General features: G+C 40.8%; 1 protein-coding gene across 5 annotated transcripts in view; it reads right to left on the bottom strand.

Moving 5' to 3' along the window:
- BANP (BTG3 associated nuclear protein) overlaps positions 1 to 23,487 on the bottom strand; it is a 109,366-nt gene that overhangs the window by 39,921 nt on the left and 45,958 nt on the right. For all 5 annotated transcript variants that reach the window (XM_086847204.1, XM_086847207.1, XM_086847205.1 and 2 more), the window contains exons 8-11: positions 20,572 to 20,739; positions 14,933 to 15,063; positions 12,818 to 12,880; positions 10,992 to 11,036 (exon numbers count right to left, since the gene is read on the bottom strand). In XM_086847204.1, coding sequence (XP_086703330.1) covers positions 10,992 to 11,036; positions 12,818 to 12,880; positions 14,933 to 15,063; positions 20,572 to 20,739 — 407 coding nt within the window. The remainder of the gene's footprint in view (positions 1 to 10,991; positions 11,037 to 12,817; positions 12,881 to 14,932; positions 15,064 to 20,571; positions 20,740 to 23,487) is intronic.

The following is a 23,487-nucleotide window of genomic DNA, read 5'->3' as shown; positions in this document are numbered from 1 at the left end:
ATAAAATACTGGAGGTCCCAAGAAGATCTGGGCAAAACCCAAGAACCAGCTTGAACCCAAAAAATTCTGTCAGCTCTCAAACCCAAAGGTTCCTGCTTCCTGTCAGCACTGAGTCCAACCCCAAAAATAAACCCTGGGCTTTTTCTTTGGAATTCACCCTCCAAATTCTCACTCTGGATCCATAAATATCTACTTAAGTGTTACATATTTCCAGTATTTCCTAAGGGAGGGAGCATCATTTTTATTGATTTGTGATAAGGGCTGGGCTGAACTCTGCTATTGGTGGTTTGAGTGCTTAGAAAATGTTGTTTGTATTCCAAAATATCCCAGCCAGAATCACCTCCCTTGCTGAGGAATGTGAACTCCTTGGGATGCTCCAGGATCCCACTCTGTGTAAACCTCCAGCTCTTTTAATTAATTACAACATTACAACAAAATATTTCTGTTTAATTGGAGCAGCACACACAGCCCTGATACCAAATAATCCCTCAATTTCTCCTTGTAATTGCATGCAGCACCTGCTAATTGGTCAGAAAAAAAAAAATGGGAATTTTTTGCTCCAAATTTCTTTCCTTTCAAAGGAGCAATTCTCCCATCACTTCTCCTCTTTGTTACATTTAGACCTCTGCCCAGAACTGCAGAGATGAGGGGAAAAAAAGTTGAATTTTAAAGCAGTTTTCTCTAGGAATAGGTCACAAAATGCCAGTAGCGTTGCTGTTTTCCTGGGATTTCCATTGCAGCTCCACAGAGCTGAGGAGGGCACACACCTGAGCCCACCTGCATCCCATCTCCTCGGGGGAAAATCCAACACCAGCTCCTGAACACGAGCCTGGAATGGCCGATTCCTGCCAGGATACTCTGCAGATAATGTCAGATCAGCCATAAAATTTAATGGAGCATGAAGCCAAACACATCCATGTCCCAGCAGCTGCTCCCAAATCTCTCCTCCTTTTTAAGATGATTCTGAAGCCAGATGGATTTTTAATTATTTTTGAATGCTGAAAATAATTCTTATTTTCATTTTTTCCCCCTCACAGAAAATTTAATTCTGATCTATTTGGGGTTGGATATTGAAAAATAAATTATTTTTGTGGTTTTTGCTGCTATATTTCCCTACTTTTAGTGCTTATGAGGAGTAAAATCATTCCCAGAGAAGTTGTGGCTGTCCCATCCTTGGAAGTGTCCAAGTGTTGGGAAAAACCTGAAATAATGGGAAGTTTCCCTGCCCATGGCATGGGTGGAACTGGATCTTTAAATCCCTTTATCCCAAACCATTCTGTGATTCCATGATATTGCAGGCTTTTTTCTCCCTGAAACAAATAACTTTCCAAATGAGGAAAAAAGAAATATATATATATATATATATATATGGGAACTTTTGCAGCTTTTGCTTTTTGCACTCAGCTGGGTCAAAAAGAACCCAGGGATTTTTTTTTTTTTTTTTTAGTTCACTCAAACATTTTGCACCAATTTCTGCTTTAATCATAATTACAGGCAAAATGCAAACAGATGACAAATCCATTTATCATTTTAATAAAATGTTTGCCTTGCCACGGAAAACACAATCCCTCACAAAATCAACATTTGGAATTCATCTGGCATTTGAATGAATTCAGAAAAAAAATCACAAGGAATGGCACTTCTTGTACTGACATCAAGGTCTGGCTAATAAAGCCCAACCCAATGGCTCAAGAATGTGAGTTTTAAAGTCCTTTTCTTCATCATCAGTGCTTGGAAATGTTTGGATTAAGGGCTGATGGATGCAGAATCATTGGGAAAATCTACTTCTGATTTCTGTTTTCCCATCTAAGCAAAATAGATTTAAAGAGATCTTACTCACTTCCAGGGAATAATGTAAATATCAGTGATTTTCTTTATTAATTTACTTCCCCTTTCTTACACTTATGCACTAATCCACAGTTAAAAGGATTTGAGTTTTTCATCCTAGGAAATTCTGAAGAGATAAAAACACAGATTTCCTTGGAGATGTCAATCATTTAAGGAGTGAAAAGAGGAATGTCAAAATCTCAGCATTGACAAAGTCTGGCAAGTTGGATCCCACTGTTGTAATTTGATAATTTATATTTATCTGAGATACGAGGCTGAAAGGAAAACTCTTCCTATTTGATATTTCAGGCAGGGAAAAAACACAACCTAACAATAAATACTTACAAAACAATCTGGTTCAGCCTGATAAATGGAACAGGAAATAAGATTAAAACTGTTAAAAACATGGAATGTTCACTCTGGAAGGCTCTGGCTCTGGAGGGGTGTCATTCCTTTTTCATTATCCAACTGTCATCAGTCAGACCAAACTCTGCTCTTTTAAAGATCAGGGACAGAGGTTGAAAGAAATCAACTTTGACAGCAGACTCCAAATGGATTCCACTTCTGTCCATGTCTTCCCATTAAAATGAACAAGGCATGGAAAATGAAAGGATTTTATTTATTCAATAAAATAACCCCAGCAAGACTTCAAAGAAAAACCTCTAAATTAAATCTTCACAATGGAGCATCTCTAATGAAGAATTTTACAACTGAAGTACCTGGGAAATGTTCTGTATAATGATATTTTCTAAAAAAACAGGAGAAAGTAACTCCTGGACAGTTTTGTCTGTCCATTTCAGACACAAATCCCAGATTTCCAGCATCCACAATCCCAGATTTCCAGCATCCACAATCCCAGATCTCCAGCATCCACAATCCCAGATTTCCTCTACTACTTTTTCTCTACTCCAAATAATGTAAAAGGACCCAAAATGAGGGGGCACCAAATGATTTGAATTTGGAAAATCTCCGTGGAAGGAGGAGAGATGTTCCCTGAGTTTGGGGCTTGTCTAAAACTGTCACAAATGGTCCTGGTGGAATTCAGGAATGGGGTTTGGGGGTCATGTCCTGCTTTTGGGACAGAGAAAGAGGCTCAGGGGCCACTCCTGGAGTGATTTCACCCCACAGGATCCCAGGAGAAAATCCATCTTCCCTTTTCAATCTCCTCTCTGTTGATTTGTAGGCTAGCTCTGAGGCAACACCCAGAGCCATCCTGGTCTCTCTGCTCTTATTCTGACAACAGCTTTTTATGTATTGATCCATTAAAAATCAAATTTTAATTGATTGACCCCATCCAAGCTGAGCCCAGAAGTTCTGGTGCCGTGGCTGGAGGGATGTTCCTGCCCAGGGCCTGTGGCTCAGCCTCTCCACAAACTCCTCCCTGCTCATTCTTCCAGCCTCACAAATGTCCTGAACTCAAACACCAAAAATCTCACAGTCCCCAGCACTGTGAATTCCTGATCGTTTTTAGGACTTTTCCCTAAAAATCTCAGCATGTTTTCCCTCCCAGCCCTTCCACTCTCTGGCCTTTGCCTCTGGCTGAATTCGGTGCCTCACAAACCCCACACAACCAAAATGCAGGATGGGCTGGAGTTCAGAGAATCCCAGGGTGGTTTGGGTTGGAAGGGACCTTAAAATTCACATTATTCCCACTCCTGCCAGGGCAGGGACACCTTCCACCATCCCAGGCTGCTCCAGTGTCCAACCCTGGCACTTCCAGAGATCCAGGGGCAGCCAAAGCTTCTCTGGGCATCTTTGTCAGGGCCTCAGCTCCCTCCCAGGGAAGGATTTATCCCAAATATCCCATCTAAGCTGTTGTCCTCTTAGTTTGAAGCCATTGCCTGTGTCCTGTCACTCCATCCCTTGTCCAAATTCTCCTGTGCCATTCCTGTGGGATGAATCCCTCATTTCCAGTTAACTGGAAATTCCCTTCTGCCACCAGAAATAATCCCAACACTTCCTCCTGGTGACCTCACTTGTGCTGCTTAACGCAAACATTTAGCAACATTCCAGAGTGACAGATTTTAGGAATAAAAATGGTTGTTATTAAAAAAAAAAAAATAAAAAAAAAAAAAATAAAGGTGATTTTTAAAACAGATTCATTCAGTCAGGCCTGGTGGGAGCCCAGAGTTTGTATCAAAGGAAAAGTGGCTGAAGCAGTTCTGCTTTTGCTTCCAGCCCGGGCAGGAACTGATAGCTCTGAGTGGATAATTGATGCAGGCAGGAGCCAATTAATCCCAGCAGACTGCATCAAATCAAACAGAGCAAGTTCATCATTCCAAATCCTCACTCCACAAAGAGGAATTCTGCTCACAGAACACCAAAGAAATGGCTACAGAGGATGGTTTTCCAAGCAGACTTTCCAAATGCTCCTCCTTGAATAAATATATCCTAATATACTGAATAAAGGAAATTATTATTAAAATAATTAAAACAGCAGCTGAGAGCAGGAATTAAAGCCAGGCTACCGAGGAGGGTTTTAATGTCTAAATCAAGCAACAAAGTGCTCATCTGGTAGGGTTTTATTTTAATTGATGTGCAAGCCTAATCCCAAATTCAGGATCTTGGATCATACTTCTTCAGTTTATCAGAATTTCGTAGATAAAATTTATTTATTGCTCAGCAGGTTCAAAAGATTTGAAGGGTTCTGGAAAGTTGGCCTGGAAATGGAGTTGAACTATGTGAAGGATTAAATCTATGAACACAAACAAAAGTCAACCAACCGTCAAATTTCACTGTAGTTAACAGTGCCTTGTTAAAAATCTCTGTAAATCACACAGGTCTGGCTTTGAAAAAGAGAAATTGATCCTTCAGCTGGGGTTTAATTTTTAAAGGGGATGGGTTTGGTGCCCAAAGTTGGCAAAAACTCGAGTGTTTTAACAGAGAGGAGATGAAAAAGAGGAGCCATTTCCCATTTTTAGTCATCACAGATTCCCAGAGCCACAAACCACCCCAAAATCCCACTGAACCCTGCCACCCAAAACCTGGGAACAGCCCAAACTCCTCAAGATTCCCCGTGCTGCTTCCTAGAGTGGGAAGGGAGAGGGGAGTTCCCCTGACCTCCTTTTCTCCAGGTTAAAAACACCCAAATCCTGCCTGGGCTGGCATTGGGGCAGGGGATGCTCCAGACACCCCAAATATTCCAAAATAAATGAGAGCAGAGCACGGACAGAGGGATGGGAGAAGGGAAACCTGGAGCATCAAGACGGGGCTGGGATCACGTGATGAGAAAAGTCATAAATGAAAAGCAGGGAAAGGAGAGAGAGAGAGAAAAAAAAATAAACAAAACAAAAAAGAAATTATTTCTCCAGATGAGCCCCGATAGCTTTGTGAGCACTGCCAGTCTACAAGCAGAGATTTTTATTACCAACAGCTCTAATAAGAGGCAGCTTAGACCTCTGCCTCCTATCAAGGTGGAGAAAATGATTTTTCCTTATATTTAAAAGATTATCACTTCCTATCTCATCTCTTCTTATTAAGTTTACAGCAATATTAAAACAAGATTTGGGTGAATAAAGAACATAATATACTCCAAAATAGAGAAGGTATTCTTTGGAGCATTATAAATGCTCCTGTCTGCTTGAATGGAATTTTAATGGAACAAACCCACCTTCTCTGAGGAGAAAAATCAAAAAATAGGCAGAAAATATTCTCCTTTTCCAAAGGCTTCATTAAAAAAAATCTTGTTTTACAAGCACGGATCACTCTGAACTGAGGGACTATCAAAGAACTGCCTGTAACAGATTAACAAATCACCTCTGGTCATTCTTTCCAGCTGCCAGAACATTTCACAAATGGAAAAAAAAAAGTCATTTAGGAGGATAAAATAAATTCCTATTTGATATCAAATGAAAAGAAAAGCTCATTTTGTCACCTCTCTGTGAATTTTGCTGCTTTTAATTAGAAAGGCAAAGAAAAAGGAGAGGTTTGTGAGGTGAGAAAGAGATTTGGGATTGGGAAAAGCTGCCTGAAATAATGGCTAAATCCTGAGGGAAAAATCCAAGAAAAAGCTCTGCTCCAGCCCAGCCTCTGCATCCCCTCATTTGCCCCCAAAATGGATAAATTTTGTCATGGAGCAAAAATGGCATTTTCAATTTAATATCTGAATTTTGTAATTGGATAGAATGTCTTTTCCCATCCAAATTCCTGAAGGTTTCTCCCTATTTTTCGTTTGGTTGGGTGTCACTGCAGGTCTGTCCTTTGTGCTGGGGTAGAGAAACTCAGAGTTTATAATTAAATTATTAATAATAATTACATTAATATTAATAATAATAAATTAAGAATTTATTTTAAAATGAGCACAATTTGTTTCAGGACTCTTCCAGAGCCTGGAGCTCAGTTTTTATCCTCCTGGGCACTGTTTTATCCTGCTTTAAGCTTCCAAATTAAGTGCAAACTTTCTCCAAATTCATCTTAAATTCTGCAGTGAAACTACAAATTAATCACACATAAATCTGTGTTACATGCACATATATATATAAAAATATTTCATGACATGTAATTTTTAAGCCAGATTTAACAGAAATATTCCTGTTTTCCTCACCACATTAATTTCCCTGGAGATCTTTTGGATGGTACTGATCATCATCTTGGAGAGTTTTCCCTCAAGCCTTTTTTAATCCTAAGCTTTAGGACTGCTTCAAAAGAAAATTTTCCCATTTTTCATTTGCTAAAATACTATTTTGCCTAAAAATGAAGTTTTTAGTACTAAATATGGTGATTTTTGTGTTTTGCATTAATTACTCTGAGGGACAAAGTGGGGACCCAGCTCTGTGAGCATCAAATTAAAAAGCTGATGCATAAAAAAATCCTCAAGCAAACCCAAAAAAATCTTGCCTGTAAAATGCTTCTATTTAAGCATCATGAAGTATTTAAACACTTTTATTTTATCCATAAATAGAGTTTCCATAAATACTCTGGGAGTTTGCACAAAGCACAATTGTTTCCAAATTATTTTTTTGCCTTTTTGCTCCTAAAACCAGGAGCAAATTTAGGACAATTCACTACAATTCCTGAAGAAACATCAGTTAAAAATAAGAATTATTTTTTTTCCTAAACCAACCAAGAAGTTTTTAAGCTCCAGCTGAGCTGCACTGAGTTTTTAATTTAATTTTTTTTCTCTTCTAACAACCATTTCTCCGTGTTTGTTATTCCAGGAGATGTTCTGGAACGAGGAAAAGCTTTTGGAATTCCACAGCAGCACCAGGAGCACAGAAATTCCACTGGGAGCTTCCCTGTCCTCACCAAAGGATCCTTTACAAGGAGCAGCTCATTTCTCCCACTCCAAATTCCCTTCTCATTCCTTCAGAAAACAACTGAGGATCATCTTAATGCTACTGCCCTCTGCTGCTCCTGGATTAGGGATAGGGAAAAAATTCCTGCCTCGGATTAATTTGTGACTGAGCAACTCAAAGAAAGGATTTCAGTGTATTTAAATCTAGAATATTCCAATTAAATGCATTATAAACAAATTAAAAATCGCATTAGATGGTTCTTGTCTTATTTTGGATAATTTAAATATCCATATTTTAATAGTATTTTAATATCTGGAGGAGGAGTCCCTGCTAAGCATTCTGAGAATATTTATCCATCCTGGTAAATGAAATAAAGTTCAATTCTGAGAGGTTTGAATTACCTCAAGGGATCTGACAATGGATCCCTGCTCCAGACTGGAATAAAAACATGGAAATAAACAGGTCTGGGAGTGGAAAACTTTGAATTCAAAACGTTGATAATATTGATTTTTGGGATAATATATTCAGTTTGGGATTATATACTGAGTTTTAGGATAATATATTCCCTATTGGATAATCTTGTATTATTGAAGCTGTCAGAGGCAAAGTTCAGGAAAAGGAAATGCAATTCCTGCTCCATCCAAAACCTCACCAAACAGCAGGAAAACGTGTGGGGATGGGATCCCCTCCCTCTCTCCAGAGCATCCCTTTGATCCCAGACTCACCTGGGACACACTTGTGCCCACATTTACACAAAATTACATAAAATCCCAACTTTTCCTTTGGAAAAACAATGTTTGCAGGAGCAATCCTGCAGATTTCTCTCCAGACAGATCCTACAAAAGCTCTTTGCACTCGCTGGCTTTTTCCTGCCAGAGCCATCCTGGATTTTCCTGCTTTTTCCCATTCCCCTACAGTGAATTAAAAGCTGGAATTGTCCTGAATTTTTCATTCCTGCAGCAGAACAAATCCTTGGCTCTCCCTGAATACACACAATCCTGTTTCAGATTTTAAAGGATATCGACTTTTCCATTTAAGAACCGGGCAATAATTAAAGACCATTTCCCTGGTGCCATTTAATTAATCCCTAAATTGGAGGAACACTGCCTGGGAAGGTGGATAGCATGGAATGGATAAAAAACCAGAATTAAGGAATGGGAAACTCCTGGAATTATCCTGGTTTTTATATCTCAGGTGTATCCCTGAGGCATGGGATTTCAAAACTCCAAGAAATAAAAGGATGGAGGTGGGGAAGAAGCAAGGCAGGTAATCAGAGGAGACAAATGTGAAAATTCCTGGTAATTCTTAAGGATAGAATACAAACAGAGAAAAAAAAAAAAAAAAAATTAAAAATCCCACTTTTTTGAGGTTTCAAGGCTCAGCTAATGTGAAGCTTTAATTATTTTTGCAGTTTGGGGTTTTTATTAAACGTGCACTGAAATACGAAACTTGCAGCTAATAGAACACATGTGGAGGTAGACAGAGCTCCTCTGGAATGATTTCATTCATTCCATGGACAGGGATGCCAGAAAAACAAAATCTGAGCTCAGAGCAACCACCAGGACAGAGAAGACAAGAGAGGGGGGGGAAAAGTTTCAATCAGCAAGTGGCAAAATTCTGCAGAACAGCAAAGATTTGGTGCCTGAACACTTCAGAGATTTCCCTGCTAACATTTCATGGAAGGAACTTCCCAATTTCCTCCTTTCTGAACCTTTCACTTGGAACTGGGATGGAAAAGCTGCAGCAGCAAACCTCACCTGCACAGGGGAACCTCCAGCACCTGCTCTGTGCATGGGAAATCATGGAAAACAGGAATTTTCACTGGGAAATATTCCCAGGGAATATTCAGCAGCCAGGTTTAGATTCAGTTTTTAGTGAGGATCGATTTATTATCCAGCTGAAAACGCTCAGTCACAGGATCCCCACGTTATTCCTGATTATCCACATTCCCATGTCCCTGGACAGAGTGAATTAGGCTTTAAAACATCCACAAAAAAAAAACACTGGACAGGTGGGGAAAACCCCAGGAGTTTCTTGGGGCAGCTGACTGGAAGCTTTGCTCTCATCCCAGGACACGTTCCCTGCTCTCATCCCGCTCCTGGTGCCAAAGAGAAGGGATCAGCTCCAGCTCCCAACCTTAAACCACGAGCAGGGTTTAGCTAAACTCGTTCAACTCCTTCTCCTGGGCAGTTTTGGGGGCTCCCAGCAGAGCTCCCCCACCCCTCAGTGCTCCTCACCCCTCCAGTGTTTCAGCTGCTGTTGAAGATTTCAGTGATTGATGTTAAAAATCCCCTAAATACCTGCTTGCTCCTGCTTTTTAACCCACTAAAAAATACTCATTTCCCATCAAATACTTCTGGGAGTTCCTGGGAACGTTCCTGGCTGGTGATGCTCAAGGCACTGAAGCTCCTTCACACCAAAATGAAGCTGAGTGTGTGAAGAAAAAGCAAAAAACCCAGCACTTCATCCTTTGCTTTAACCAAAGCTTAAAAGCAGAGCTCAGAGCACAGTTAGTTTAAAAAAAAAAATCCCTAAAAACTGAATGTTAAACTGATTTCCACATGTGTACAGCCAGCGACCACTGAGGCAGGAGCAAGATTATCCCAAATCTGCTGTGCTGAGCGATAGTACAGATAGCTAGATAACATGATTTAAATCCCAAAAAAGATAATTAATCATGGTTTTCTTCCCTATCTCACATCTATGACACATGCACAGACACACAAATTTCCACAGGAATAGATAATGCAGAGAGGAAAATAATGCTGTGAGGTTTTAATTACAAAAAATTCAGTTTAATCTACGTGCCACACTCCGAGAGATATAAAAGCATCCAGTATTGGTCCTGTAAGGAGGTGTAATTTGGACAGAGATATTTCACAGAGAAGGGAAAAAACCCAATAAGTACCAAAACCACATCTCAAAAAAAAAAATCACCTTTCCAAATTGCAAATGTAGCCCTGAGCAAAAAAACATTTCCAGGTATTTATTTTCTTGTTTAAATCCAAATCCTGCCAAGTTCAAAGTGCTGGGGGATCCTCTGAGCTCCAAGCAGAGCCTCCATCCCGGTCAGGATCCCAGATGTTTCCCAAATTACTCAGATTCACCAGGAACCAAACAATTCCTCGCATTCTGACTCAGTAATTATTGCAGAACAGAGCTAAAAAGCCCTTCAATATTTGCTTGCTCCTGGTTTTTAACCCACTAAAAATGAACCATTTTCCAGCAATGGAAACCCTGCTGATGGCAGAGCCTCCATCCCAGTTTATGTCTCCCAGTTTATTCAGCTTCACCAGGAACCCAACAATTCCTCACACTGGTTCCTGTGGCCTGGAAGCTTCTTGCAGGAGGATTTTTGTGCCCTGTTTTAGCAGAACTCAACATTTCAAGTGTGTCTGAGATCAAATGTGAGCAGTTCTGGGAATCCTGAGAATCCTCAGCTCAGCTCCATGTTCAGGGACTCCTCTTCCCAGGAAAAGCTGCTTTTCCTCACCTCATGTTTGCAGAATCAACACATAAAACCTTCTCATCAACAAGAACAAAAGCAGATCTGCTTCTCTCAGCACAGCCATGCCATGAAAAAGGATAAAACGTCAAAGAAAACCAAAAAACTGCTCCAATAAATGTTGGGTTCCTGGGGACTGAGGCCACATCTGGTGACAGAGAGCAGACAAGAACCCCCTGTGCACTCAATCCAGCTCCTCCTTGGAGAGGGAAGAAGCCAAAAGAGGGAGAAAACAGAGGGAGAAAACACCTTCCAGGAATGATGAACCAAGCTGGGCCAAATACAAAATATTTCGCTCAGGTTTTAGACTTTTGTGAGTTATTTATTTCACCAGGAAGGCCCCAGAGTGGCTTTGACTCTTTAAAACAGGCACTAAAATTAGATTATCCCAATGAATATCAAGGAAAACTCAGTCCTGCTCCTACCTGCCCGTCCTGACCCACGTGGACTTGGTGTATCTGAAGGTTTCCCTGGAAAAGGAGAGAATGGATAATCAGCACAAGGTTGGGATTGCAAAAACTGCAAAACATCTGATTCAATATGAAGGAAATCCATGAATTTGGGAAGTTCTGCTGAAGGTTCTTTAGGCAATGCAGCTCCAAAGGAAGTTGCACACCTAGCACATTTTGCTTTTGGAAGTTACTGGAGAATCTCTTTTTATGCAAAATTTTTCTGAGGTAAAACTTTTGGTTTTCTTTCTTTACATAAACCTACAAATTGAAATCCAAGCCTTCCTAACCCAGAATTGGACATATAACACTTTTACAGGGTTGCAGAGTTATTTACTACTTGTTTTTTTATTTTATCCTCATTCCATACTGAAAACCAACACAGTTCTATTACAGGGATTACATCTATAACCAAATAAATAAATAACTAAAATAAAATCTCAATAAATCAAAGTATTTTAAGCTCCAAAGTCCAATAAGGAAATCTTTATGACATGAAGTCTTTATTCACATGCTCACAGATGTCTTTCCAAAAGTACACTTGGATTAAGGAAAGGCAGCTTCCCAAAAGAGCCTTGCAGTGAAACAGCACATTTTGGAGGACAAAATCCCAATTTCTGCGCAGTTTCTCTTGCTGGCAGCTCCTCTCTCACTTGTGTACATTGTCATCAGTTTAAAACCAGATGTTTTCATCTGTCAGGGACAAATGCAGCCTTTGAAAGTCCCTCAGACAAGAAGAGCCAAAGGATGCAGGGTGTGCTGGAACCTCGGGATCCATTCCAGCAATCTCTGCTGAATCATCAGCTTTGCAGTGGTTCTTTACCCAAAAACTCCTTCAGTTTTATGGCAGCACCACACATCAGAGCCAGGGTATTTTAATTCTTTATTCTCTCTCTCAAGGCCTGACAGGCCCTTCAAAGGACAAGCCTTTAACTATAATATTTATAGAATTTTTATGATAATATTTATTCTCCAGTAGCTGCCTGTGTTAACAATATTCCTTCACAAAGTGGTTTTATGAGCTGTGATTTGGGTTCTTTGGACAGGGATTAAACCAAGCCAGGCAGATCCACTTCCCAGAGAGGGAAAAACCTTGACAGGGAAATGGGACAGATTCAAATTGTTGCCTGTATTAATCTGATTTTTCTATTCCTTCTTCATTTAAAAGAAGAAGGAATAGAAAAATCAAGAGCAGTTTTAGCAGTCATGAGATTTTTAAATAACCAACAACTGCAGCAAATACACAGGGAAATCCACCTGGATTTGGGAGCTGAGCCAAAATTGGAGAGTTTAGGATTGAATTTATCCATTTCCAGTTATCCATATCCACTTATCCATTCAATTCCACTGAACAATTTTTCTGGAAAAAAAAAATTAAGAATTGCAAATGCTGCAGTGCCAGATGCAGGAGTGAAGGGTAAATTCATTCTGGAATATTTCTATATTAGATGGTGGCTGAAGGTTTCTCCAACTCCTGCTCAACCATGAAAGGCCCTGAGTGCTCTGAGCATGTTTAGTTCATCAACCTAAATAGAATAATTTCATTTTTAAGCAGTGCAAACACCTGAACTGGTTTCCTATTAAACTCTGTCAGTACCAAATTTCCAAAGACCATCAGCCTTATGCAACAATTAACACACATTGAGCTGTTTATGCTGGTGAGGGAGGGGAAATATTAATAAAACTAAAATAAATATAAATCATAATAATAAAAAAGAAACCCTAGAGACAGAAGCAGCAGGTTCTAAACCCCATTTTCTGCTGGTTCCAGCAGGTTTTCTCATTTTCCAGGCTTTGCTCACCTCGCTGTCCTGCGTGATCTGGACCTGCTCTCCCTGGGGCACCTGGGCTATGTGGAGATGGCCCTGTGGGATCCACAACAAAAGAAAACACCAAGGAGCATCAGAGGAAAATCACAACCCCAGGAAGCAGCTCCTGCCTTGGAGGCAGCAGAGTTTCATGGGCAGAAGCAAAATGTGCAATCAGATCATCGAGGAGCTTTAAAAAAGCAAAGTGCACCTGTACTGCCCCAGCTTGGGATGGAAATAAAAGCAGAGGGACTTGGACCAGAGATTGGTTCATTTCCACATCAGGTGAAGGAAAACAGGCACAATACTATCATTATTATTATTATTATTATTATTATTATTATTATTATTATTATTATTATTATTATTATTATTATTAACAATCTAACCTCTAAGAAATGGTTATCTTTCTCTATCACCTTCGTTGACTCAATCTTTAATTCAATTTAAATAACTGGAAAACTCAGTTCTAAACCAGATATACCAAGACACTAAATATCTCCAAAGTGAGGTTTCCAAAGGTGTCTCATTATCCACCTATTTTTGCTCATTCACTGGAGCACAGAGCACACAAAGGACTCTCAGCTGCTGGGATTTGGCAGAAAATCATTAATTTGAACAATTCCCCTGATTTGTATTGATGAGATTCTGCCCTGATGGTTTTACTCCTGTGATATTTGGTCTTGCTGCCCATTCCCACCTCTCTCCTGGTGCCATTTGATGCCAGCAAGGAGAAGAGTGCCTGGAATTCCTTGTGCATCCTGCCCAGCCACTGTGATTTACCTGAGGGGAGATTGGATTCTAAATAACCTCCCAGAGGTTTTATAAAGCTTTGTGTTCATTTTAATATGCCTGCATGAGATTAAAGATAATCATTTGGAATTCTGTCAAAGGCCCCTCTGATTTTATAACACAAGAACAATTGCCTGTGATTTTCAAAGACACACAGATCCCTCTATTTCCAACAGTTTCATTTCCTTTGGAAGGAAACTGGCTATTTATAGGGAGAAAAACCACACTGAAAGTGTCCCTCTGACAATAGGGGCTGGAGAGAAAATTATAGCACTGCCCAGCCCAGGGGGAGATTAAAATCACTTTCCCTCCTTCACATCAAACTCTCAGCGCTCCCAGGAAAAAGATGGAATGTTTAGAAGATCCATTTATGGTGGTATTTTTTTTTCCCCTGGATTCCACAATTTGAAGGATAATTAGTATATCCAGGTCTTTTAATGAGGCAAGTTTTTATCATTTCCATCTATGAACAAAGCATCCGTTCTATTAAAGTCATATATTTCATATAATTTTCCTTTCTATCTTGTCCTTCAAGACTTGAAAAGTACTTTTCAGTCGTCAGTTAAATCTCACCCACAGATCCATTAAGAAAATCCACTTTGAAATTCTACATGGAATTCAAAAGACAAAGAAACTCCCAGGAGAATACTGAAAAGTTATGGCAAAAGTGAAGTGGAAAAGGAAGATTTCCACCCAGTTCCTGCACAAAAAGAATTACTTCACTGAGGACACTTTTTAAAAACAATTTGAATCTTGAACAATCCTGTGGAACACAAGAATTAAAGTGAAGGTGGTTTTTTTTCAGAGTACACTAAAACCACAGATAAAAACCATCAGGCCTGATGGTGGTGGGAGTGTCAGGCTTAAAAAATGTCAATATTTAGAACTTTCACTGATGGACAACACAGCTCAACAAACACACATGGGAAGGACTCAACTCCCAGATGTTCAAAAGTGCCTGAGAATGCAATTTTACAGAAAAAACAAATAAATAAATGTGATTTTGTTTTGGAAGTCACACCAGAACTACCTCTGAAGTGTAAATCACTAAGTAAACACCGCCAGGAAAAGGCTGATAATTCTCTATATAATAACCAAACTAATTGTGTGAGCATTAATTGTGTGAGCAAATCCTGCATGGAATTTTTTTGCCAAATAACTCTAATTTTATTATTTTTTTTTTCCCCACAAGCCTGCAGTGTTTATCTTCTGGACAGCTGAAGTGCTGTCAGGTTCTGGTTTCAGGATCAAACATGACACTGCAGCTGAAGCAGAGCTGCTTTGGGAGGAGGGATTTAGGAAAATTTGAGGACATACTACTTGGACTTGTCCATCCTCTCCGATCTGGTGGATCTGGACCTGCTGAGCGTTGGCCAGGGCGTAGTGCAGGGCCTGGGGCTGGTTCTGCTGCATCTCACTGGAAGCTGACACCGAGCTCTGGGATCCCTCTGGAAGGAAAAAAAAAGAGACCAAATTCCAGCTTGATTTGATGTGAATACCCCAAACTGCTCCTAAAACCACCTTTTGGACTTGAAATCCCAGATTCTGCAGCTGTAAAAGTCCCAATAAACGAAAACCACAGAGTTTTCCTGAGGAATTCAATGTTTTTTGTTCACCTGAGAACTATTTCTGCCACCACCACCACAAGGACACCTTTAAAAACCCATCCTGCCTCTTGTGAGAAATGAAATTATCTGATAAATAAAGGGAATATCCCAATTGTTTTCCAAGATCCATCCCCTACAGTTCATATTGACACACATCAGGTCTGGACTTGTGGTTTTGAACCTCAAAATGATGGGTGGAGTTCTTGATTTATTAAATTTAAACACTCCTCACACTGCAGAGTGGAAATGCTCCTGAAAAGGGAATGTTAAACATGAAAAATGGGAGTTATCTTCATGTAACAGGGACAAAAACCACCAGGAAAACCTCAGTGGGATTTCCAGAGGGTAAAAACTCGCATTGGACACGTCATAGATCCATTTTGAGGTTTCCCAGCTGCAGGGAAAGGATTTTTCCTAAACAGAAGAAGCAAAAGGCAAGTGAAAAAGGACAGAAACCATTAATTTTTAATATCTCTACTAAATACTCCAAGATTTATTCTGCAAACACACTGTTAGTTCTGCTGGAATGAGCTTTATCCACTCAAATATTTTAATGGGAATGTTCTTTAATAAAATCAGCCATTTAAGAGGGTTTTTTTTCCCCTCCTGTCTGCAAATGTTTGGGCAAAGATAATTTTGAGGTTTAGGTCTGAGCATGGGAACTGGGAAGTCCAAACCACCGAGTTAATATTTATTTATTTGTTGAAAAGTTGGGTTGTTTAACAATTCAGGCAGCTCTGATTCTGTTAACGAGCTGGAACACAGAATTCCAGCCACAAATTTCCACAGGAAACGAGGGAAACACAACAAATTCCACTTTTTTGCCTGTTGGACGCACCTTTAATCCCTCACATCCCAGCAGGTAACTGCAGAGCTTTTACAATTCCTCAGATGGTGCTCCCTGTGCAATTCCAGCTTTTCCTGAGCTGCTGCTGCCTGGAATTTGCTGCACGGAATTCCAGGTGGGACTGAGGAATCCCAACTGGCTGAAAAGTACTGAACATTGTAGAAGAAGTGTCCCATCAATCAAATAAAAATGAGGTTTTTTCCAACTGGGATACTGTTGGCTTTGTCATGGCCACTGGAAGGAATGGATATCCTGGAAAAATCCTTCCCTGAGCCTCTGGTTTTCACTTTTTCTCCCATTTCCATTAATTTATTCCTAATATTTGATGCAATTAATTTCTCTATTTTTTTAATTTACAAACAGCATTTTGTTGGGATGATTGAGAAAATCCACTGCTATCATCTGCTCCTTCAGGGCTCCCAGCAAGATTCCCTCAGGATTCTGAGGGACAAATTCCCTCAGGATTCTGAGGGACAAATTCCCTCAGGATTTTGAGGGATAAATTCCCTCAGGATTCTGAGGGACAAATTCCCTCAGGATTCTGAGGGACAAATTCCCTCAGGATTCTGAGGGACAAATTCCCTCAGGATTTTGAGGGATAAATTCCCTCAGGATTTTGAGGGACAAATTCCCTCAGGATTCTGAGGGACAAATTCCCTCAGGATTCTGAGGGATAAATTCCCTCAGGATTCTGAGGGATAAATTCCCTCAGGATTTGTTCTTTCCATTCTGTTTCCCAGTCTTTTCCTATGGATTTCAACTGAGCTAAACTACAACTCAAGTCAAACCACAGTATGCAAATACAGAATCCTTCATTTATAATATTTATTTTCTGATTAAGTTATGCAATAAAAGATTATCAAAGAAATAAAACCCACAGCAGATAAATATATATTTTATCTATATTTATGATATTCACATATTGAAGTGCATTTATAAGTGTAAGGCCCAAAAATCTTGATTTTTAGGTCATTTTTGACTTCAGAGGAGAGAAATTATTGTGCTTTTTGCACTTCTTGGAGGTGCAAGAGGAGCCATAAATAGATTTAAATTTGGCTTCAGTGCAACAACCAAAATTGGGGTTTTTTTCCTTTGTTTTGTTGGATTTTTTTTTTTGGTGTTTTTCTCTCTTAGGAAGAAAGAAGAGAGAGGATTCAGCCACATCTGAAAACAAAACATCCTTTATGAGTCCTGCTTTTCCCCCCTCTTCCTCTGGGAACAGACAAAGGGAATATTTATATTATTTTATAAACATTCCCCACTACAAACAAACACAAGCACGAGGAGCACACCCAGCTCGGGGAGAGGAGCTGTCAGCAGTCAGAAATCCCTGGAAACCATCGAGCCTCACATTTCCAATCTGGATTCTTGGAGAATCCCTGGCAGGAGGAGCCAGAGCTGGAATCCAGAATTTTCCATGAGTTCCCAAGGGATGACTGGAACATGAAGTGCCACGTTATCCATGGCATTCCCAGAGAACCTTCAAGGATGTGTCGGTTTAATTCTCAGCTAAAATCGCTTTTTAAGGCAAGATCTTTGGTGTTTTCTAATCTGTTCCTATTCCAATTCCTATTTATCTGTTGAGGATTTTCATTTTCATGGAATCATGGAATTGTTAAGGGTGGAAAAGACCTTTAAGATCATCAGGTCCATCACCAAGGTCACCACTGACCACGTCTCCAAGTGCCACATCCATGGGATTTTTGGACACTTCCAGGGATGGAGACACCACCACTGCCCTGGACAAAATATCCCAATGCTGGACAACCCTTTCCATGAAGGAATTTTTCCTGGTTCCAACCTGAAATTCCATTTGAGGACATTTCCTCTCAATCCTGTCCCTTGGTGCTTGGGAGAAGGGACAGATTCCACAGCAGGAGGGATTCACACTTCGGGATTCTGGAATTACAAATTGTTTTCCTGGTGCCCAGAGCTCCACCCTCACAGCTCCCCTCACAAACAGTCCCAGCAAAGGAAGGGGAATGGATGGATTAACCATCCCCAAACCCCCAAAAAAGCAGGAAAAAACCCTTCCAGAACAATGGAAATAAACCTGTAAGCCATCACCTCCCCCCGCCTCAGCCCCCAGTGGTGTGGAACAGCTTTGAAGATTTGGCTGCACATCCAGTTTTTAATGTGACACCTCAGCACAGGCCTAAATCTCCACATAAATCCCAAAGTCAGGGAACTAATTAAAAATTCCAACATGGAAAACTGTGATAACAGCCTGAACAATCTGCAAAGAAATGAAAAGAAAGGAAGAAGGCACTTTTCAATTAATCCTCCTCCCAAACCCCTCATTTCCTACGGCATTCCCTGCACAGACTCCAGCCCTTTCCAAAGGAAATTACCATGGCAGCCACGTGGATGTCTCTGCTTGGGAAAAACATGGGGAAAACACAACTTAGGTACTGAAATGTTGGCTCCAAGAGCAGAGCAAACCACGGCAATCAACACCTCCTTTCCAAATAAAGGCAATGGATTCAAGCAAAGAGGCAGGGAAAATCAGGAAAAGCAACTTCTGCCTGAATTTAACAGCCAATTAAATGGAGAAAAATCCTAATGAACATCTCTGGGGGTGAAGGACAAAGCATATCCATTTGTGTTTTCCCACCAGGCTCCCCAGACGTGATTTTCTCTGCAGGTTGACCCCCTTGAACACCGAATTCCAGGCCTTGGAGGGTCTGTGGGCTCAGCCTCCTGCTTTGCTGTCGTTTCCAGAGTTAATTTTTCCATGTGATGAACAGAGCAGAGAGGAAATCTGTTGTCACTTTTCACCACACTCCAATCAAAGCCACGTGCTGCAGGAAATGTTAAACCCAGCAAGCAGGAAAAGCCTCAAAGCTCTGGCATTTCCAACAAGTGCAAGAGGAGTGAATTTGAACAACAATCCTGTTGTGACGCGAACAGTTCAGGATTATTAATTGTGTGCACAATAATTCATTTTAAAAAAATTAAAAATCCCAAAAAAATGAGGTTGGAATTGGCCTCTGGAGATGTTCTAATCCAATGTCCTTCCTCAAACCATGGGCAACCATGACTGGTGGCTTTGGGCTGCACCCAGGTGGATTTTGATGTCTCCAGGGATGGTGACAACCTGTTGCTGTGCTCAGGCATCCTCAAAATTCCTCAGAGCCAGGGAAACCAAAGCCAGGGCACAGCTGGGTGAGTTTTAAGCTGCCAGATTTGTCCCCCCCCTGCTGCCACAGCACGGCTGAAATCCCAAAGGTTTGGGATGGTCTGGGTTGGGAGGGACTCCTTGCACAGCCCAGGGGTGAATTCAGGTGGTTTTGTACCCCTGGAACATTTTACTCACAAATCAATTTCATGGAACTGAGAGGAAAAAAAATGGATCTTCAGCTTAACTGCAACAAGAAACCCACCCAAACTCATGATCCTGCAGGAATCCACTGACTCTGGCTTACATCTCTACAGGTGTCTCCAAACCTCCAAAACAGACTGAAGATGAATAATTTGGATAATAAATCTCAACACCACTCAAGGAGTACAGGCTAATGAGCACAGGCTGCAATATCCACCTACTGCTGCCTTTTTATCCTGAAATACTGATTGCTGAAAGACTGAAAGTAAAAACCCCATCAACATAGAGGGCTTATGGTTATCATTACATTGATTAGTTGTTTTAATTTGAGGATTTTGGATGTGATTCCCTGTTCCAGCACATAAAATTTTCCATTGAAAGCAGATTTTGTCATTCTTTGCATGAGATACAGTGGTTAGTGTTAACATGCAACCAAAAATTTTATGCAGGCAAATAAACTGACTTCCTTTTCTTTGGGCTGCCTTCCAAAGCCCTGTTTTTAATATCTAATGTACAAAAGTCCCAGAACACTGCTTTATATTAAAAGCATGAGCCAGAAATGTCCTCAGAGAATGCTCCTGAGGTCAGGATTTTTCATTTGTTATTACAATCCAGGCCTCCATACCTAGATGGAAACATGGAATCACCTACAGCACATTTCATGTCTGCAGAGGAAAACACTTCAGGAACAGCGTTTAGCACGTCCCACTGAATGGTGTGAACACACTGGGAAGGATTTAGTCACTTGATTCCTCTTAGGAACAACAACTGCAAGGATATTTGGACTTTCTACTCAAAAAAACTGAGAGTGGTAAAATTACAAAAGTACAGCACAAAGCTGCAGGAGCTGAATCCATGGGGGTGGACAGAAAGCAGGCTTAGATGGGATATTGGGAAGGAATTCCTGGCTGGGAGGGTGCTGAGGGCCTGGCACAGATTCCCAGAGAAGCTGTGGCTGCCCCTGGATCCCTGGAAGTGTCCAAGGCCAGGCTGGAATAACCTGGGACAGTGGAAGGTGTCCCTGCTCCTGGCAGGGGTGGAATTTGAAGAATGTGGAATCCTGGAATGGTTTGGCTGGAAGGCATTCTCAGCACCAAGCCAGACAGCCTGAATTAAAATTCAGGCAACCTTGGAAAGCAACAAAATATTATTTTTTGGGGGGGGAAGGTTTGGTTTTCACCTGAGCCACTGTAGGAGGAGGATGAAGGTGTTCTCCTGGAGAAGCTTTTCACAGCCAGGCTCTGCCCTCGCTGCTTCCTCCTCCACGCTGTCCTGCACTTGGAGTCGATGCTCTGCTTGATGCGGTACCAGTCCGACTCAGTGATGCCAAATTTGTAAAACAGGTGGCCTGGAACGATGGAAAAATGAGAAAACAATCAACACAAACCTGTATTTTCCAGAAAACACGGAGAGGACACAGCCTGTCTCACACGGCTCTGCACCTGTGCAAAGACACCCGAAGCTGAGCAGTGACAGAACTCCAACAAAACTTATTCCCAAAACTTCATCTGCACAGTTCTGGATGTAAAAAGTGCCAGCAGCCCATGGAATTTTATCAGCTGCACCTGGATCCGTGGAAGCTGCACAGTTACATCCATGCTGTGCCAAAGGAGGATCCAGAGCCAAAGCTGGATCAAGGATTGTTTCTCACTGACAGCACCCCACAATAAGTCTGATTGTAGAATCAGGATAAATAATCAAATACAAAAATATCAAATTTGACAAATAACCAAAAAAATCAGATACAAAATAATAAATAATCAGATATGCCAATAACAATCAATAATCAAATGATCATAAATCAATATCAAAACAATCAATATTCAATAATCAAAACAATCAATTTTCAAATAATCAATAAACAATAATCCAATATAATAAATAATCAAATATAAAACTGCTGAAGCAGGAAACTGCATAAAACTCCCTATAAAGAAAAAAAAAAATGAACTCTTTTAAACCTGGGTTCAAAATTGATCCAAATCCAGTAAAAAAAAACACAACTCAAAATGAGGATCCTGTGCTCATTTACTCCCAGAATTTGGGCATTTTAAGAGCCTCAGGATGACCTTTACAGCCTTTGGTGCTAAATTGCCAAAGTGTTCCATAAACACTTTAAAACTGGGAATGGGCTGTAAAATTGGGAATTTAACTGGGAATGTTGTGCATTGTCAGCTCGAATTATTGCACACTTTCACCATTTCATTGGGAGCTTCTGAGGGTTTGGATTTTCCTAAAGCACCAACACTTGAGAGCAAAAAGAACTCCGAGCTGCCACAGCTGCAGAATAAAAAAAATACCTGAAAAATCCATTTTTTGCCCACCTAAAAAAGAGGAAGATGGATTTTTATATGGACAAGTGGAATGGCTTTAAACTGACAAAGAAAAGGATTAGGTGAGATATTGGGAAGGAATTCTTCCCTGTGAGGATGGGGAGGGGCTGGGATGGAATTCCCAGAGGAGCTGTGGATGCCCCTGGATCTCTGGGAGTGTCCAAGGCCGGGCTGGAGCAGCCTGGGACAGGGGAAGGTGTTTCTGCCCATGGCAGGAGTGGAATTAAATTAACTTTAAGGTCCTTCCCACCCAAATCATCTCAGGATTCTCTGACTCAATCCCCCTAAATTCCAGCAGAACCCTCTGAACAATGAATATGTTCATACTCTAAACCTTCAAAATTCAACACTGAACAAGCCAAGGCTGCCAGAGATGCTTTTACTCTACAGGACAAAACTTCAAGAATCTCTTAAAATTCTCATTTTCCTTTTCCTACACTGCAAAGTAAAATAATCTTTTCCACTTTTCCACTTACTGGGCTTTCCATCTTGCTCTGAGATGGGCTCCTAATCCTGGGAAGGACCTGCTTAAGCTGTTGTATATAGAACCTAAAGAACAGGATATGGGCTGCCTCTGCAAGACAAATGATTTGAAGCCTGGAGCCACAAAATTCCAGGTTTGCACAAACTAAAAGCTCCACAGTTTCCTCTGCATTACAAATGAGTCCACAAAGCCTGAAATCTGCAGGCCCTAGCAGAGCTAAGTGGGGAACTGGATCTCTTGTGGCATCATTTTTTAAAATAAAATTACATTTTTTCAATGTTTTCTTTATTTTTTTTTTGTAGCAGCAATTTGAAATAAAGGAGAGCACGCACAAGAAGGAAACACTGGACACCGAAATCGAATTCAAAAGTGCTTTAAGGTCCCCAAGATTTCTCACTTTTAAGTGAGAACTCAGAGAACTTTACAGCCCTGAGTGGTGTCTCCAAAATGGGACAGGAGGAAAATGGGCTGAAATCCCCATTTGCTGCTGTGCAAGTTTCCTTTCCACAGGTGTCAGCAAAAGCAGAGCTTTTTCTAAATTCTGGATTCAACCCCTGAGCCCACAGTGCTCAGCCATTCCCAGAGACAGAAATGCTCAGCAACATTTGCAGGGGTGGCCAAGAAATCCAGATTTATTATAAAATTTTATAAAATTATTATATTACCTCACCCTCAGGAGTCCCACAGAAAACACCAGGCTCAGCGTGAGTTTGGAGAAAGAACAACTCCATATTTCACTCAAAACTGCATTTTAATGACTTCCAAGGTGTCTCAGTGGTTGGACTGCAGGCAGAGAAAAATCCCAGGGAAAAGCTGCCTGGCTGGGAATTCTAATTATTCCAATGTCATCCATGGGGATGCCACTTGATTTAATCCATGGGATATTCCAGGATGCCATTTGATTTAATCCATGGGATATTCCAGGATGCCACTTGATTCAAAGGGAAATAAAGGTGCTCTCAATTTTTCAGGTCAGGAGTGGCAGGTGCAGTGTGAGGAACAGGCTGAGCACCAGAGCTGAGACACAAAACATCCCCAAAAGTGCTTGATTGAGGGAAGGAAGGAAAAAAACCTTCAGAAAACTGAAAGGGAGGAGGTTTAGGGTTATCCCAAGGACACTGAGAAGGAATTCTTGGCTAGGAGGGTTTGGAGGGCCTGGCACAGGTGCCCAGAGCAGCTGTGGCTGCCCCTGGATCCCTGGAAGTGTCCAAGGCCAGGCTGGAATAACCTGGGATTCCAGAAGATTGGCATTGAATGAATTTTTAATCACTTCATCCCA

Source organism: Cyanistes caeruleus, chromosome 12 (genome assembly GCF_971803275.1).
Source record: "Cyanistes caeruleus chromosome 12, bCyaCae1.hap1.1, whole genome shotgun sequence".
In the NCBI taxonomy this organism is placed as follows: Eukaryota; Metazoa; Chordata; class Aves; order Passeriformes; family Paridae; genus Cyanistes; species Cyanistes caeruleus.
This window is presented reverse-complemented; position numbering and strand designations above follow the sequence as displayed.